The following is a 17,238-nucleotide window of genomic DNA, read 5'->3' as shown; positions in this document are numbered from 1 at the left end:
CTGGGAAAGGGAAAAGGCTCTGCCTTTGGAAACAGGGGAAAGTTCTTTGTTAGGGCTGAAACAATCCCAGAGCAGCTCAGTGCTGCTCCACACGAGGCTCCCACCCTCCCCTCCACTAAATAAGAAGTGGAAAAACAGTGAATTCCTTCTTCCAGCCACCAAAGGGGAACAGGGAAGAGCCTGCCTGCATTGCACATCCACTGAGAGAGGGATGGATCCACTGGCCCCAAGGGGAACCCCACAGGGAAACCCCACAGGGAAACCCCACAGGGACAGTGTTGGTAGCTGTAAGAGGTTCACAAGAAGGATGTTGCTCCTAATTAAGCAATAATGTAAAAAGTAGTGATTAAAGACCAGTTAAGTCCACTTTTACCATAGCTATCTATAAAAGAATGTGTGGTTCCTAATAAACTCAACATTTTTACTTTCTGAGACTTTATAAATCACTTTATTGACCCATCCTCGATGCAATAGCAGCAGGAGGGGAGGGAGGAAGGAGAAGGGGTTTATTTGCAGATTTCTCTGTGCTCCCCAGGGGAGGCAGCATGAGGGACAGCATTCCCAGGGTGACTTTGTCCCTGCACAGGGAAAGGGAAAGGGAGAGGGAAAGCTGCTCTCCTGCTGCCAGCCAGCAGCTCTGTGCCAGGGGGGAATACAGATTAGCAGGGACGTATTTTCCAGAGCATTAAGGAATTTTTAACTGCTCTGCTCTCCACATTTCTCCCTTTCTTGAAAGAAAATAATAAAAAAGAGAGGGGAAAAAATTTAAAAATAAAAAAAATTATAAATAAAAAAAATTTAAATAAATAAATAAAAGTTGCAGAAAGAGCCAAAGGTGAGGTGATTTTGGCATAGACATTTGGGGAAAACATTTGATAAAAGAGTTGGGAAAATATTCCAGACTGCCCAATGCTTCAGCATATGGAAGAGAGGGAAATAAAGATTTCTCTTCTGCCTGCGAGAGGGGGGATTTCTTGTAGCAGTTTTAATGACAGCAGCTGTTTGAAATATTAAATATTGATATTAAAATATCCCCATTGCAATTCAATATTAATGCACCCCCTGCCAATTGATGGAATTCAGTAAATTTACAGCAGTGCCTGGTTTTCTCTTTAACCAGATGTGACTCGTCAGGGTCAGATTCTGTGACTGATCTGACAATTTCAATTCTGTGCTGTGTCAGAGGGAGCTCCATTTATAAAAAAGAAATTACAATGGCAGAGTTGCATTTTCTCCCCTCAGAGACAAATGTTACCTGTAAGAATGCACAGGCAGAGACTGTTGCAGTGGAATCCCAGATTTGGAATCAGTCCTGAGGCAGGATCCCTTTGATCCTGGGTCCCAGCCTGAGTCACTGCACTGAAGGGAAGGGGGATGCTGTAAATCATCACTTCCTTCAGCATTCCCTGACTCAATGAGCCACTGCAAATGACCAACTTCCCTTGCCCACATGAAGAGGAGCAAGTTAATTCCTCCTCTTTTTAGTCCAGGATCTTGGGGCTGTCAGGTTTTCCAGCACTGTTCCAGGTCTGCTGTCTGTGCACACACAGCAAACAAAGCCAGCACCCCTGAGTGCCCAAAGCACCCAACACAGAGCTCTGGATGAAGCTCACCTGCTCCCAAACCCTGAAGAGTGAGAAATTTTAAGTGCTTTGTCCACAGAACCAAGAGGTTTGGGAAGTTACATGGAACTGAGGTGCAGGCTGCAACACCAAGCCTTGTTTTTGACTGGATTTCAGTGCAAATTCAGAACAAATCCCCTGAATGAGCAGCACATTGAAGATTAAACCCAAGGCTGTGATCACACACAGGGCAATTCCACCTCAAAGCAAGGAATGGTGCTGCTTCCAGGCAGGAAAAGCCAAAAAAGGGAGCCCTGAACCCATCCCCAGCGAGAAGGAGCAGCCCAGGCCCCACGAGCTGACGTGACCTGGTGAGTGCCACCAAGTCCCCTTGGCAAGGGCTCCAAACGAGCCAGGTTTGGGGCAAGTGGGACACAGGGAGCCAGAAGAGTCACACGGAGCAGTGCTGGACGCAGGGACAAAGGGCTGCAGGGACTCTGTGCCGGGATTTCAGCGCTGGCCGGGCTCCCTAACGAGCTGGGCACTTCGTTAGCGGGCACAGAGCTCCATTCTCTGCCAGCCCTCCCCTCCTGCAGCACCAGAGCCACAGCTGATGTCACTGATGTCACTGATGTCACTGATGTCACTGATGTCCCTGCTGCCAGGGAGCAGCAGCACCCACAGGAGCAGGGCCACAGGAGGGGCTCCCAGGCCTTCCAAACCACGGCTCAGAATTCCATTTGGAACGTTTTTAATTTTCCAAACACAGCACCTTGGTAATGCAGTGGTGGTAAACATGTGCCCCAGCTGCCACAGCACTGCAGAATGTCAGGGAACCTTTCCCAGGTTTCCTGAAAATTAAAATTTTTTAACATTTTTAATTTTCCAAACACAGCACCATGGTAATTCAGTAATGGTAAAAATGTGCCCCAGCTGCCACTGCCTGCCACAGCACTGCAGAATGTCAGGGAACCTTTCCCAGGTTTCCTGAAAATTAAAAAATTTTTAACATTTTTAATTTTCCAAACACAGCACCATGGTAATTAAGTAATGGTAAAAATGTGTGCGTGCCCCAGCTGCCACTGCACTGGAGCATGTCAGGGAACCTTTCCCAGGTTTCCTGAAAATTAAAAAATTTTTAACATTTTTAATTTTCCAAACACAGCACCATGGTAATTCAGTAATGGTAAAAATGTGCCCCAGCTGCCACTGCCTGCCACTGCACTGCAGAATGTCAGGGAACCTTTCCCAGGTTTCCTGAAAATTAAAAAATTTTTAACATTTTTAATTTTCCAAACACAGCACCATGGTAATGCAGTGGTGGTAAAAATGTGTGTGTGCCCCAGCTACCACTGCACTGCAGGGAACCTTTCCCAAGTTTCCAGAAAACTAAAAATTTTTAACATTTTTAATTTTCCAAACACAGCACCACGGTAATTCAGTGGTGGTAAAAATAAGTGCATGCCCCAGCTGCCACTGCACTGGAGCATGTCAGGGAACCTTTCCCAAGTTTCCTGAAAATTAAAAAAAATTTAACATTTTTAATTTTCCAAACACAGCACCACAGTAATTCAGTAATGGTAAAAATGTGTGCGTGCCCCAGCTGCCACTGCACTGCAGAATGTCAGGGAACCTTTCCCAAGCTTCCTGAAAATTAAAAAATTTCGAACATTTTTAATTTTCCAAACACAGCACCTTGGTAATTCAGTAATTGTAAAAATGTGTGCGTGCCCCAGCTGCCACAGCACTGCAGAATGTCAGGGAACCTTTCCCAAGCTTCCTGAAGTCAGGTAAATCACCTGGGAAAATCCAGGTTTGATTTGAAGCAGGATGATCTGATAATCAGGATAATCTCATGATCTGATAATCTATGATCCAGGACCACAAGAGTCCCTGGACAAGGTGACACCAGGGCTTAGGAAACACCAGACAAGTTATGGATTTCTTTGGCATCAAAACCAGATCCCCCCCACGATCCCTTCAGCATCAGCAGGCAGCCAAAACATCCCCAGGTGCCACATCCACACCATTTTTGAACATTCCCATGGATGGTGACTCCACCACTCCCTGGGCAGCCTCTGCCAGGGCTTTGGGAGCTTTTCCATGAGGAAATTTCCCCTCTCTCCAATCCAAACCTCTGCTGGTGCCACACAAGGCTGATTCCTGTCACTGCTCCCTGGGAGAAGAGCCTGACCCAAATTCAGGCATTTTTGACAATACATTTGAAATTCAAGAAGCTCTCAAGGTGCTCAGGCTATTGCCCTACTACAATAATATTTTTGTCCCTTATTCCAAATTTATCATGAAGTGGAGGCAAATTGCTTCCATTCAGATGTGAGAGTGGGAGGTTCAAGGTTAGAAATGTGAGAAAAACAAACTCAGCTGTGGCTGCCCTGGATCCCTGGCAGTGCCCAAGGCCAGGCTGGACAGGGCTGGGACAGAGGGAGGTGGCCCTGCCATGGCAGAGGGTTTGGAATGGGATCTTTAAGGGCTCTTCCAACCCAAACCACCCTGTGATTCCAGAATTTCCCCGTCTCCCAAGCCATATTTCCCTGTTTCCCCACCCAGCCTCATGCCATTTCTTATCATTTATTGCCTTTTATTATCACTTCTCACTAATCCCTCCAGCAGCAGTTCTTGGAGCAAGGTAATTTTTAATAGGAAGAGGTCACAAGGCTATGCAGGAGTTTCAGCCTCTCTGAACTGTGCACACACAGACACTGTGAAGCTTTTAAACTTCAAAAAAAAACTGAAAGAAATCTCTTCCTTTCTCATACAACCACACACAAAAAAAGAGCTGGTTTTAAAAGAGCTGGTTTTAAAGGAGCTGGTTTTAAAGGAGCTGGTTTTAAATACCAAGAGGGAGATTTAGAATCAGAATATCCCAAGCTGGAAGGGACCCACAGGGCCCCTGCAGGACCAAAAAACAACATCCTGTGAGTATTTCTAGCACAGAAAAAAAAGTAAATTTAGTCAGAGAAAAGCAGATGCAGGAAACCAAGCCGAGAGCTGGCAGAGCAGCACCACAAAGGCTGAGCCACAAAAAAGCAGCTGCTGAGTGGAGGAGGCTGCAGAGCCCTCCCTGGCCCCAGGTCCAGCACTCCAGAGGCATCTCTGCTCCAAAGGCCCAGGAGAGGAGCTGGAATGCACTGGTTATCACTGGTTCCTGTGTTTGCCTCCACCTCAGCCCACCCTGCAGCAGCAGCTGGGGAGATTCTTTGGGTTTAAGATCGGAGCTGTGTGAGGGGTTTGCTCCCAGAGCGACTCAGAGCTGAGCTGTGCTCTGAAAATCTGGGGTTTTAGTGCCTTCAGAAAGCCCAGAGTGAGTCACAGGAGGAATCAAAAGGTAAATTCTAAATACACACACACAGTCCTGTGGTTCTCCTGCAGCAGGGGAAGCTTCAAGGAGAAGTTTTTTCCTTTAAAACTCCAACCACAACACGAGGGGGGGGATTTTTCTCCTCACTGAGTTCATCTACAAACTCATTATGTTAATTCTAATTGAAAGACAAAGTTCAGAATAACAGCAGCTCCTTCAAGTCAGTCATAACACACTCAGCCCTCCCATTACAAACCAGTTGAAGGCACACACACAGATTTCTTTGTCTATTACATTTTCCAAGCACAGCCCCAACCCCAGCATGGAGCACTGCTAGGAATCAGGATCAAAGAGAAACATCCTCCCCTCCCCACAAACCTTCTCCTGCATCCCCCTACAACCCAGAAGTCCCAGTTTCCAGCTGGAAAAAAATAAATAAACCTGAAATTTGTGAGAGATACCATGTGTACCCTAAATGTGTGTCTGTGCAGCAGCATTTTAGAAGAAAAGATGGAATTATTTAAGGAATTATTACTCTTATGGGGCTTCGCTTGCACAGCTCCAAGCAGAGCCACTTTCCACCCAGCAATTACAACTGGATATTTGTGCCACACAGCCAAGGGGTTTTTTCACATCAGGCAATTTTATCCCTTCTCCACAAGGAAAACTGATGTTCTCCCAGGCCAGGGAAAAAGGGGCTTTTCAAGCCTGGGTCTCAGGTTTCAGCAGAGCCAGCATTTAATATCAAACTTCACATCTTGTAAGAGGCAGCCAAAAATCCCCCAGACCAGGGATTTTCCACTGCTCTGGAAGCGGTGGAAAATCGGGAATTTCTGTGAAAAGCCACATTGAAAAATAATTATCCCTCTAAAACAGAGAAAGAAAAGCAGGAATAGCAGAATTAAAGAGGTGGCTTTCCACAGAGATTGTTCCTGCCAGCCCTGTGACCAATCGAGGCAGGGACAGGTCTGCCACGCTGGTTACATTCCTCCAGGGGGATGAAAAAATGATTTGGTTTTGATTGGGTCTATGCAGAACATTTGCATCTTGTTACTGCTGATATTTTAGCCTTAAAAGTTCTCAGACATTCCTCCAGGGCTTATCTTAAGCACATTTTTATTAAGTTCCCTTCTCTAAAAAAAAAAACAAGCTCCAGTGAGTTTTGACGCGCGCTGCCTTTGACAATGATAATCTTTGTCCTTCCCAGCTGCAGCAAATTTAAGATAATCTCTTTTCCAAGTGGACTTTATTAATCTTGCCAGTGAAATACCATCCTGAGGTAAAACAATTCTTTCCAGTTCAACTCTTAGTAGCAGCTAAGGCCGTGCTGGAAAAGACAACCAACATCTGGCAGCCTCAATATCTGCAGCAATGAAGAGTAATGGTGGAACCATAAATACACAAATCTGGGCTGGGGCTGGGCTGGGGACAGCCACCGAGGGAGGGAGCGCTGCAGCCAGCTGGGCTGGCACACACGGGGACACTGCCACTGGGACACTGCCACTGGGGCACTGCCACACCTGCACTGCCACTGTCACACCTGCACTGCCGCTGGGGCACTGTCACACCCGCACTGTCACTGTCACACCTGCACTGCCACTGGGGCACTGCCACTGCCACTGGGGCACTGTCACACCTGCACTGTCACACCTGCACTGTCACACCTGCACTGCCACTGTCACACCTGCACTGCCACTGGGGCACTGCCACACCCGCACTGCCACTGTCACACCCGCACTGTCACTGGGGCACTGTCACACCTGCACTGTCACTGTCACACCTGCACTGCCACTGGGGCACTGTCACACCCGCACTGTCACTGGGGCACTGCCACTGCCACTGGGGCACTGTCACACCTGCACTGCCACTGTCACACCTGCACTGCCACTGCAGCACTGTCACACCTGCACTGCCACTGTCACAGGGGCATTGCCACTGTCACAGGGTCACAGCTGCTGTCACACCTGCACTGCCACTATCACCATGACACCTGCACTGCTGCTTGTCACTGCTGCTGTCACAACTGCACCATCACTGTCACACCCAAACTGCCACTGTCACCATCACAGCAGCACTATCACTGTCACACCTGCCCTGCCACTGTCACCATCACAGCAGCACTATCACTGTCACACCTGCACTGCCACTGTCACCATCACAGCAGTACTGTCACTGTCACACCTGCACTGCCACTGTCACCATCACAGCAGCACCATCACTGTCACACCTGCACTGCCACTGTCACCATCACAGCAGTACTGTCATTGTCACACCTGCACTGCCACTGTCACCATCACAGCAGTACTATCACTGTCACACCTGCCCTGCCACTGTCACCATCACAGCAGTACTGTCACTGTCACACCCAAACTGCCACTGTCACCATCACAGCAGCACCGTCACTGTCACAGCACCACCACTGTCACTGTCACACCTGCACTGCTGCTGTCACCGCTGTCACAGCAGCACCGTCACTGTCACAGCACACAGGCACCGTCACACGTGCACTGTCCCCGTCACAGCAGCACCACCCCTGTCCCTGTCCCTGTCGCTGTCCCCGCGATCCCCGGGGCGGGGACACGTCCGGGCCATCACCGGCAGAGCCCCTCGGTCAGTAATTAACAACCATTAACTAATTGGGGGGAGAATCCCGCTCGTTCTCCGCAGGGCCCTCCCTGCGGTGCCACTGGGGCTGTTGAGGCTCCCGAGTGTCCCAAAATGGGGACAAAGATCCCCAGAGGAGCCGGGCCAGGGCCGGGCTCAGCCCCAGCTGCTCCCCAAGGGCAGATAAAGATAAAAGCAGATTCTTCTCCTCAATAACCTGAGGGACCCAGCCCAAATCCAGGGATACCAGCCTGGATGCCAGCCCTGCTCCTGGAGGAAGCGCTCTGCACCTCCGAGCACCTGCAGCACCAGGCTGATTATTATCATTATTATTATCATTATTATCATCATTATTATTATTATCATTATTTTTATCATTATTATTATCATTTTTATTAGTAGTATTCTGTCTAAAAAAAAAATCACCTTAGTGTTTTAAATTTAAAAATGTGACCCTGCTCTGTTTTCAATTACCTGTCCCTAAAAGTGTTTTTTATTGAGCTGCTTTGACTGCCAAAGTGCAATTTTGCAGAAACACAATTTTGCTTTTTTCTGCTAAAAGGGTAACAAGAGGTAAAAATTACGAAAGATCTGACAGATAAACAATAAATTATCTGACTGGGAGTCAGATCTATGTCCAAAAGCTCTTCTAAATGCAAGCATAGCTGGAAAAAAATAAAGAAAATTAATTTAACTTCATTTTCCCTCTACAACTTCTCCAGTTGCTGACTCCCTCACTAAAGTCATAATCTTGTGTAAAATCATGATCATTGCTAAAAAAAATATGAGATTAAGGCAGCACAATAAGTAGAAAATGTGCAAATTTATACATCATTTGAGTAAAATACCATCAGCTGGAGGAAAAAGTAAAAGCAGTTTTGGACTGAAATATCTGCTGGGTTCTTCATTTTGCTTCAGACACAAACAAAAGCCAGGGTAAAATATGATAAATAAAATAAAATATCAGTGTGCTCGACTGACTATGCCCTCTCAGAGCTCCAGTTTGTTGTGTTACAACGTCCAAGGAAAATTATTTGAGGGAACAGAACAAAGAAATTAAGCAAATTTCCCCCAAATGAAGCCATTGCTAATCCCAGAAACTGCACAGGCAGAATTCCATTGGCAAGAACATCCTGGATCATCTCCCACTGTTGTTTTAGAGCAGCAAGGCTGCTTGTCCTTTAAAAGAAAGGAAACAAAAGGGATTATTTCCCCTCTGGATTGCAGCCCTGCCTTGCCCAGTTCCCAGCTGGGACATCAATAGCACCAGAGACATCCCAGGTGAGCCCTGCACACCCAGCACTGCCCTGTGTCCCACCCATGCCCTGCCTGGCTTTCCCTCACAGCCAAATACTGCAAACCACAAAAACATTTGGCAGCCACAACCTCCTGGGCCAAGTGGCCACCCTGGAAAGGGGGAAAAGGCTCCCTTGCCCCAGGAGATAAATGGAATTATCACTTAAAGGTCTTTGGCTATGGGCTGGTGGCTCCTGGGTGAGGTTACAAGGCCTGGCTGCTCCACAAAGGCTCTGCTGGCTCTCAGACTGAGCAATGGAAAGTTCTTTTCCTTTTCTTTCCATTTCCTTTTCCTTCCTTCTTTCCCTGCTCACACACCTGGCTGGGAGCCCGTGCTGGTGCCCAGCTCTCCACAGGAGCCCCACCAGGAGAGAGGCACAAGGCTCCTCCTGTTCCACGTGGAGCTCAGCTCCCTCAATAAACCCAGAGCAGCCAGGGGATCCCAGCAGGGGGAGGGAACCCCAAAGAGGGCATTTAGTGCAGGCACACACACACAGAGGTGCCAGGGCAGGCCAGCCCTGCAGGGTGGCTGGCAAAGCCTGCAGCACCCAGAGCCCAGGGCATGGAGCTCAGCTGCTCCACCTGAGTGCCAGGAGGAATTCACACAGCTCAGCCCTGCTCCCCGAGCTCACCCAAGGCAGATCGAGGCCCAGAGGAAAAAGAAAAATCCCCAAAAGCAAGGGTGTGCTGTCCATGTGGGACTGAAGGTCACAGAGCAGCGACCAACCCCAGTTCCAGAGAAATGAGCATCCATCAAACCCACACTGCAGACACAGCACCACCAACGTGGGATGAAACGTGTTGATACCTGTTAATTACCTTTATTTTCCCCACAAGGAAAACACCTTTCAAGGGCAAGAAAAAGATCTGAGGTTTCCCTTTGCTCTGCTGAATTTATCTGTTTTATGCAACCCCTGAGTGAAGAAGAACACAGACTAGGGGGAAAATGTGCCTTACACAAGTGAGTAAAAGCAGAAAAATCAACTTTGTATCAGCAGAAAGGCTGAACCCGAAGGCCCACAAGTCTCCTCTTCCTCCAGAAGCAGGAATAAATCAAATATCCATGGAAAAAGGAGAAGCAGCCCCAAGTTTTGGTGACACGACCCACACCCCACACACTGTGGGATCCCCTTTCCCCACCCAGCCCCACTTTTTGTGCTCCCTGCTCCTCCCATTCCTTGAGACCGGCCACAGAAACCAAAACCAGCCCGAGCCACCACGACTGCAGGCTGGAAAACAGAGAGAGCAGCTCCTTTTCTCCAGCCACAGCAGGGACAGAGCACCCGAGGCACCTCCAGGGACAGGCACCGGCCCAGGACCGGGGCACAGAGCCCGGCTGGGGCACCAAACCCGCCCAGGAAATGTCATCATCTCCCTGTCCAAACCCACATCAGCCTTGAAATATTTTATACTGGTCTGATCCGAAAAACCAAGCTGGAGCATTGCAAATCAAATAAAAAAGGGACAAAGGAAAGATTAGTAAGTACAGAGCAGCTTCTACATTAAGACTGAATGGGATTCCTCAGTCTGGAAATCAAATGGGAGATAGATGTGAGAGGTTTGCAACAGCGTGAACGGCCTGGGAAATGGGGACAGGGAAAAATTTGTTTGGATTTGTCACAAAAAAGGAACTAGAGGGCCTGGAAATGTTGTTAGGCAGAAACTACATCTATGTGTAAGGGCCACATAGAAAAAGGGTCTGGGGGAAGCCAATGGAGAAGCAGCATATGGGACAGAGGTGTGCAAGAAATCCATTGCACTGGAGAGAGTCTGATGGAGACCTCACCTCCAGCTGATTCCAGGCTGTTACAAAAGCTGCCCTGAGTGTGCAGGGAGCTCACTGCAGTCTGCAAAGCCGGGCAGGAGGGACCCGGCCCCGCTCCGCAGGCCACGGAGCCGGGAAATGCGGGAAATGAGGACGGATCCGGGGGGTTCTGCAGGGAAAACCCCGGCCCCGTGAGCAGGAAATGCATTTTGAGGCTAAAGCCGCCCAAACTGCAGCCGGGAGAGCGAACGGCAGCCCCGAAGGGCAGCAGCTCCTCAGACAATGCAGGAATCTCCTGCAGAAGCCCAAGTACATTTTTTTCCCCTCTGGCCTCCATCTCTGCCACAGCAAACAGCGATCCAAGGGAACGCCATCCATCACCATTCCAACCCAATCCACAGGCCAGGGGACACCTCCAGACCCGCCGGCCTTACAAAGGCTTTTGTTTTGGATAATTCCGAGCAACATCTCGGAGTGCAAACCCTGCCCTGCAGTATTTGCAACCCAAATATTGCAGCGCTGAGCTAATTTCAGGGAGCTGGCACACACCAGCGACTACTGGAGTAATCAGACCAAAAAAAAAAAAAAAAAAATGAAGGCGAGCTAAATTTAGGAGTAACTATGCAATGCAATATTAATAACGGATTATTTCCCTTCTAAACAAAAAAATATATATACGTATATACGTGTGGGTATATATATATGTATATATATTTTTAAGTTAAGCTGACAATGCTCCTTGCAAGATCCAGGCTCTCCATCCCCCCAGGGATGGATCCCGCAGTTTTCTGGGTATCAAAGGAGGTTCAACCCCCACCCCCCCCTCAGAAAAAAACCCCAGGACCCCCGGGGCGCATCCCCGGCCCGCAGCGAGCCCCGGGCAGGAGGAGCCGGTGCCCGCGCTGTCCCCGGGCGCTCCCGGGGAGGGCTGGCCCCGTTTCCCCGCAGTGCAGCGCGGACCGCCCGCATCCCCCATCACTCACTTCCTCTTGTACTCGTCGCGCTCCCGCTTGACTTTGGCCAGCACGTTGTAGAGGGCGCGGATCTCGGGGGTGATGGTGTCGATCTGCACCCCGACGCCGTCCGGGTGCACCCAGGACACGCCGGGGCCCTGCACGGTCTCCAGGCCGCCGCCGCCGGTGCGCCGCACCTGGGTGTAGCTCCAGATGGTGCCGGGCAGGCGCCCGTAGTGCGGCGGCGACGGCAGCGGCCCGTGCCCGGGGCCCGGCGGCGGCACCAGCGGCGGGGTCCCGCCGTCCGTCTGCACCGCCTGGTCCCGGGAGAAGGTCTTGTAGCGCAGCCGGCGGTCGCGCTCGCTCTGCTGGGCCGCCAGCTGCTTCTCCAGCAGCCGGTTCCGCCGCTCCAGCTCGTGCACCTTGGCCAGGAAGCAGCGGAACCGCACGTTCAGCCCCTTGAGCAGGTGGATGTTGGAGCCCAGGTCGTTCCGCAGCGCCGCCGTCACCGGCGGGCCCCCCGCGGCCGCCGCGGGGCCGCCGCCGCCGGGGCCCAGCGGGCAGGAGGAGGCGGCGGCAGCGGCGGCGGTAGGGGAGAAGGCGCGGGCCATCTCCCCGAAGAGCAGCGAGTTCATGGCGGAGGGGCGGTGGCGGAGGGGTCGGCGGTGATGGACGGGCCGGCGGTGATGGACGATCCCGGCGATGCGGAGCGGCCACGCCGGTGCCGCCGCTGTCTCTGCGGCCGCCGCCGCGCTCCGGGGGCTCTGAGGGCTCTGGGCGGGAGCGCGGGGCGGGACCGGCCCCGCCTCCACCCCGCGCGCCGGGGCCGAGGCACCGCCCACGCCCCAAACCACGCCCCCTATTTCCATATACACCCCGTCATTTACATAACCACGCCCCGTGTTTCCATACGCAGCAGCTCATTTCCATAACCACCCCCATTGCCGTATCCCTGTGCCGGTCCATAGCCACGCCCTCATCTCCATAACAATGCAGCTCATTTGCATGGCCCCGCCCCGCAGTGCCGCAGCCTCTCCCTGCACGTGTCCGCGGGTTCGGTGAATTTTGGGGATCCCGCGGGGTCCCCGCATTGATGGGCAACGGTCCCGTGCAGGAGCCCCGGGCCCGGCCCGGCCTCCCGGGACACCGCGGGGCCGGGGATCCCCGGCTGAGCCCCGCGGAGCCGGGCGGGAGCGCCGGGAGTGCTCCCCCGGAGAATGAACGATCCCCCCGGAGAGGAGACGGCGTGCGAGGACAGCGCCGCTCCTCCGGGGATGCAGGGGATGGAGGGAACCGCGGGAGGAGCTGCCCCGGGCGCGGGGGTGACCGGACGGGGGGAACGGGTAAAAATGGAAGGGGGAAATTTGGGGTATCGGGCAGCAAAATGATTGTGGATATCGGGCAGCAATATAATTGTGGATATTGGGCAGCAATATAATTGTGGATATTGGGCATAATATAATTGTGGATATCGGGCAGTAATATAACTGTGGGTATTGGGCAGCAATATAATCTTGGATATCGAGCAGCAATATAATTGTGGATATTGGGCACAATACAATTGTGGGTATTGGGGACCAATATAATTTTGGATATTGGGCAGCAATATAACTGTGGATATTGGGCACCAATATAACTGTGGATATCGAGCAGCAATATAATTTTGGATATCAGGCTCAATATAATTGTGGATATCGAGCAGTAATATAATTGTGGGTATTGGGCACAATATAATTCTGGATATTGGGCACAATACAATTGTGGATATTGGGCACCAATATAATTTGGGGTATCGGGCAGCAATATGATTGTGGATATTGGGCACCAATATAACTGTGGATATCGGGCAGCAATATAATTTTGGATATCAGGCACAATATAATTGTGGATATCGAGCAGCAATATAATTGTGGGTATTGGGCACAATATAATTCTGGATATCAGGCACAATACAATTGTGGGTATTTGGCACAATATAATTTTGGATATCGGGCACAATACAATTGTGGGTATGGGGCAGCCCTGAGGGTGGCAGAGCTGGCACAGGGGGCACACGGGAGCTGTGGCTGCCCCAGACGTGGCAGCGCTCGGGGCAGGCTGGGTGAGGCCTGGAGCAGCCGCGAGGGTGGAACTGGAATTGTCCCCGTGCATGGCAGGGCTGGGAGCACAAGATCTTTCAGGTCCATTCCAATCCCTCAGCGCGCTGTGATCCCACGATTAGCTCAGATCAGGCCAAATTATAAACCTTGGGTTTTGTTATCTCACAGCAGAGCCCTGCCTAAGTGCTAAATAACGCTGATATTATAATAATTAAGTTATTAAATAAACATTTCCCAACTGTTGCTCCCAGACCTCTGGGCAATCAAAGGATATTGTTTAATTGAATGATGTGATCATTGCTCTGCTGGCAATGATGCAAGGGAAACACGGGGACAGCTCTGTCAGGGTGGTGTAAAGCTGCAGGGACACTGCTCACCCAAATGTCATTGCTGAAATAAAACCATGGGACTTGCTGGTTGTATTTATATTTATATTTTTATATCTTCATATTTGTATATTTATATATATTTATATTTAGCTTATGTGATTATTTTCATTTATACATTTATATATAAAAATATACAAATATAAATACATAAATATATAAATATATTTATTTTTGTAGTTATATTGATATTTCTATATTTTTATATATCATATATACTTATATTTATAATTTTTATATTTTTATATTTTTAATTTTTGCATTGACATTTCTATATTTTTATATATCTTATATATTTAGATTTATATTTTACATTTTATATTTTTATGTCTTTATATGTTTATAACTTTATTTTGTATTTGTTTCTATATTTTGATATTTCATATATATTTAGATTTATAGTTTCTATTTATATTTTAATATGTAAATGTTTGATATAATTTTTGAATATATTTATATTTATATTTATATTTATATTTATATTTATATTTATATTTATATTTATATTTATATTTATTTAGCCCCACTTGCTGAAACTCCAGCAGCACCTCCAGCCACGCTCAGCACCGAAACCAGGGCTCTTCAAAGGGCTCTGTTATTTAATGTGTCACTAACCTGTGTTTTGCCAGCACCTCCTGGAAAAAAAAAATAAAATAATGTGCTGGGTGGAGGTGCTTCATAAGAGGGTGACTCAAAGCAGCACCTGAAGGATTTGTCTGTGCCCAGCAGAAACCCTGGGCTGGCTTTGGGGGTTCCAGGAGCTCGGGGTGTTCCCAAGCAGGGCCAGGATTCCATCCCAAACCCCTTTTCCTGCCCAGGAATGTTCTCCTGCTCTGGGCCGCCCTGCAGAGCCACAGAAACACCCAGAAAAGGCAAAAATTGGCTCAAACTGCCCAGAATGGGGGCAGAGTTTGGGGCAGCACTTGCCAGGGTGGGTTCATCAAGATTTGGGAAATTCCAAGGCTTGGAACCACCTGGGGATGGGATGGGGATGGGGAGGGGGATGGGGATGGGATGGGAATGGGGATGGGATGGGGATGGGGATGGGATGGGGTGGGTCGGGCCTCAAGGTCCCTTCCAACCCAAACCCTGCAGGATTTTTTGGATTTCCCTGGGTTTGGCACCTCGCTGGTGCTGCTGGAAGGAGCCGGGGGATTGCAGAGCCCCATGGTCAGCAGTCAGGAAAATCCAGCTGAGTTTTGGTTTCATTCTTTTATCACTTTTTTCCCCTTCCCTTTAATTTTCTATCATTTTTTATCATTCTCTGTTATCATTTTTCCCTTGAGGAAGCAGGAAAGCACCCGAGGGGGGATAAACCAGGCAAGGAAGGGTTTGGCTCCTGCCCCGTGATCTTGCAGCTCCCTGGATCCACCAGCACCCATCCCAAGGTCATTAAATCTAATTAGTCCTTTACCTAATGAGCTCCAGCCCCTCCCTGGGATGGCCAGGGTCCCCCTGTGCTGTGGCTTCACTGAATCCCCCTGAATTAATGAGAGACAATAATTAACCCTGGCAGGGGGAGATTGGAATGGCCACCCAGGCCCTGTGGCACAGCTGGGGATGTTCCTGCAGGGAATTCCTGCAGGGGATTCCTGGATCCTGCCAGGAGGAGTAGAAATAAGGGAGCCCTGATGAGCCCTTTCCTATTGGGACAGGCAGGAAAAGGGCTCTGGAAAGGGAAATGGGGCTGGTTCTGAGGGCAGGGACTCTCCATGGCCACCCTGATGATGCCAACCATAATAACAACACACTTTGTTTGTTTGTTTGTTTGATTGATGGGTTTGCTTCCAGCTGCTTCACCCAAACTCGGGGTGCAACAGGGATTGGGGTATCCAGACCTTGGATTTGGTTTTGCACTCAATTTATTTGGTTTTGGACTCATTTTTTTGGTTTTGCACTCATTTTCTTTTCCCTTTGGCAGCACCCTGCACTCCCCAGCCTCGGTGACTGTTTTCAGGGCTGCTCTCTAAAAATGGCTCTGATTTTTAATGTGAATGTTCCTGAGGTTGGCTGCATCCTTTGAGGCTCTGTTAGTCTGGCAGTCATGGAAAGTTATTTTTTCCTTGGTAAAGTCACCATTTTCCAGTCAAACTGAGTGTTCCAGGATGACTTTAAGATACTTGCATCCCCATGTGTCTGTTTAGCCCAGAAATGGGTTTTACACCTTTAAGACTGGTTCTGAGAGCTTTTCAGAAACTGCATTTGCCCCCCACATCCCCCCTGCAGCACAGACAGACAGCAGGACAGAGCTCTCCTTTGCTTTCAGCTGATTTTAGTTTGCTGAGGCAGAGAAGTTCCCTGGACTGTGGTTTTTCTTTTTCTTTGGACCTTTTGAAGCTGCTCTGCACTGAACACCCCAAAGAGCACGGGGAGCTCTCCCCTGTGGCCACGCTGGGTCTGGAGGGACTGATAAGAGACTGATAAGAGACTGAGTGAGCTGAGCTACAGCCCATGGAGGGGCTTTCTGAGTTTGCCATCTCTTCGGAGCAGTGAGAGGTTCTATTGTTTAATATTGTCCATTTTTCATGCTGGTGAATGCTTTGCCTGTTAAATAAAAAGGTTTTTTTCCACTCTTCTCCAAGGAAATCTTTTCCGCAGCCAGTTGGAGGAGGGGCAGCTTGAATCTGCTTTTCTAGAGGAACCCCTTGGAGGTTTTCCCTCAGATTTGCCCTAAACCAAGACAGCAACCCCAACCCACCCCAGGGTGCTGCTCCCGGGGCTGGTGGCATCACTGGGGGTTGGTTTGTGTGTTTGCACAAACCCCCTCTGAAACAAGAAAAATTCCTCTGGTTCAACACCCACAGAGCTCCCCAGGCCCCCAAATGCCCCTCAGTGACTGCAGGGGCTCCTGCTGGGCTGGGATTTCCTCATCATTTTCTCATTTCTCACATCAGGTGAGGCTGCAGCCCCTGACCCTCCCTCGGGCCTCAGCCCTGTGGGACTGCCTGAAAACAGAGCCAGACAAAATGAAGGCAACTTATTTATTTATTTATTTATTTATTTATTTATTTATTGAAGGGCCCTCAGGTACATCTCAGGAAGCCCCAGGGGCTGCACCCAAAACTGGACCACGGCTCAGGGGTTTTCACACTTTGATAACTTTGGTCCATTTGCATGTTGGGGGTTCATCCTCCAATTACAGCTTCAGCTAATGAAGCCATTCACCCCAAGTTTGCTCCCCCAGCTCCCTTTTGTTGAATCTCTGGGGGCCTGAGGCAGTGAGGTGTCCTTGACTGCCAGGCCTGGAGAGGAAT

The 17,238-nt window shown here is 49.5% G+C and overlaps 1 protein-coding gene across 1 annotated transcript in view; it reads right to left on the bottom strand.

Annotated features, from left to right (window-relative positions):
- Positions 1-12,290, bottom strand: part of IFFO2 (intermediate filament family orphan 2) — a 58,400-nt gene extending 46,110 nt beyond the window's left edge. The window contains exon 1 of the mRNA XM_054647893.2: positions 11,530-12,290. Within this exon, the coding sequence (XP_054503868.1) occupies positions 11,530-12,134 (605 nt within the window). The 5' untranslated portion in view covers positions 12,135-12,290. The remainder of the gene's footprint in view (positions 1-11,529) is intronic.
- Positions 12,291-17,238: the final 4,948 nt, after the last annotated feature.

The sequence above is a fragment of the Agelaius phoeniceus genome, chromosome 24, assembly GCF_051311805.1.
Source record: "Agelaius phoeniceus isolate bAgePho1 chromosome 24, bAgePho1.hap1, whole genome shotgun sequence".
In the NCBI taxonomy this organism is placed as follows: Eukaryota; Metazoa; Chordata; class Aves; order Passeriformes; family Icteridae; genus Agelaius; species Agelaius phoeniceus.
Note: the sequence above shows the minus strand (reverse complement) of the source record. Positions and strands in the feature narration are given on the sequence as shown.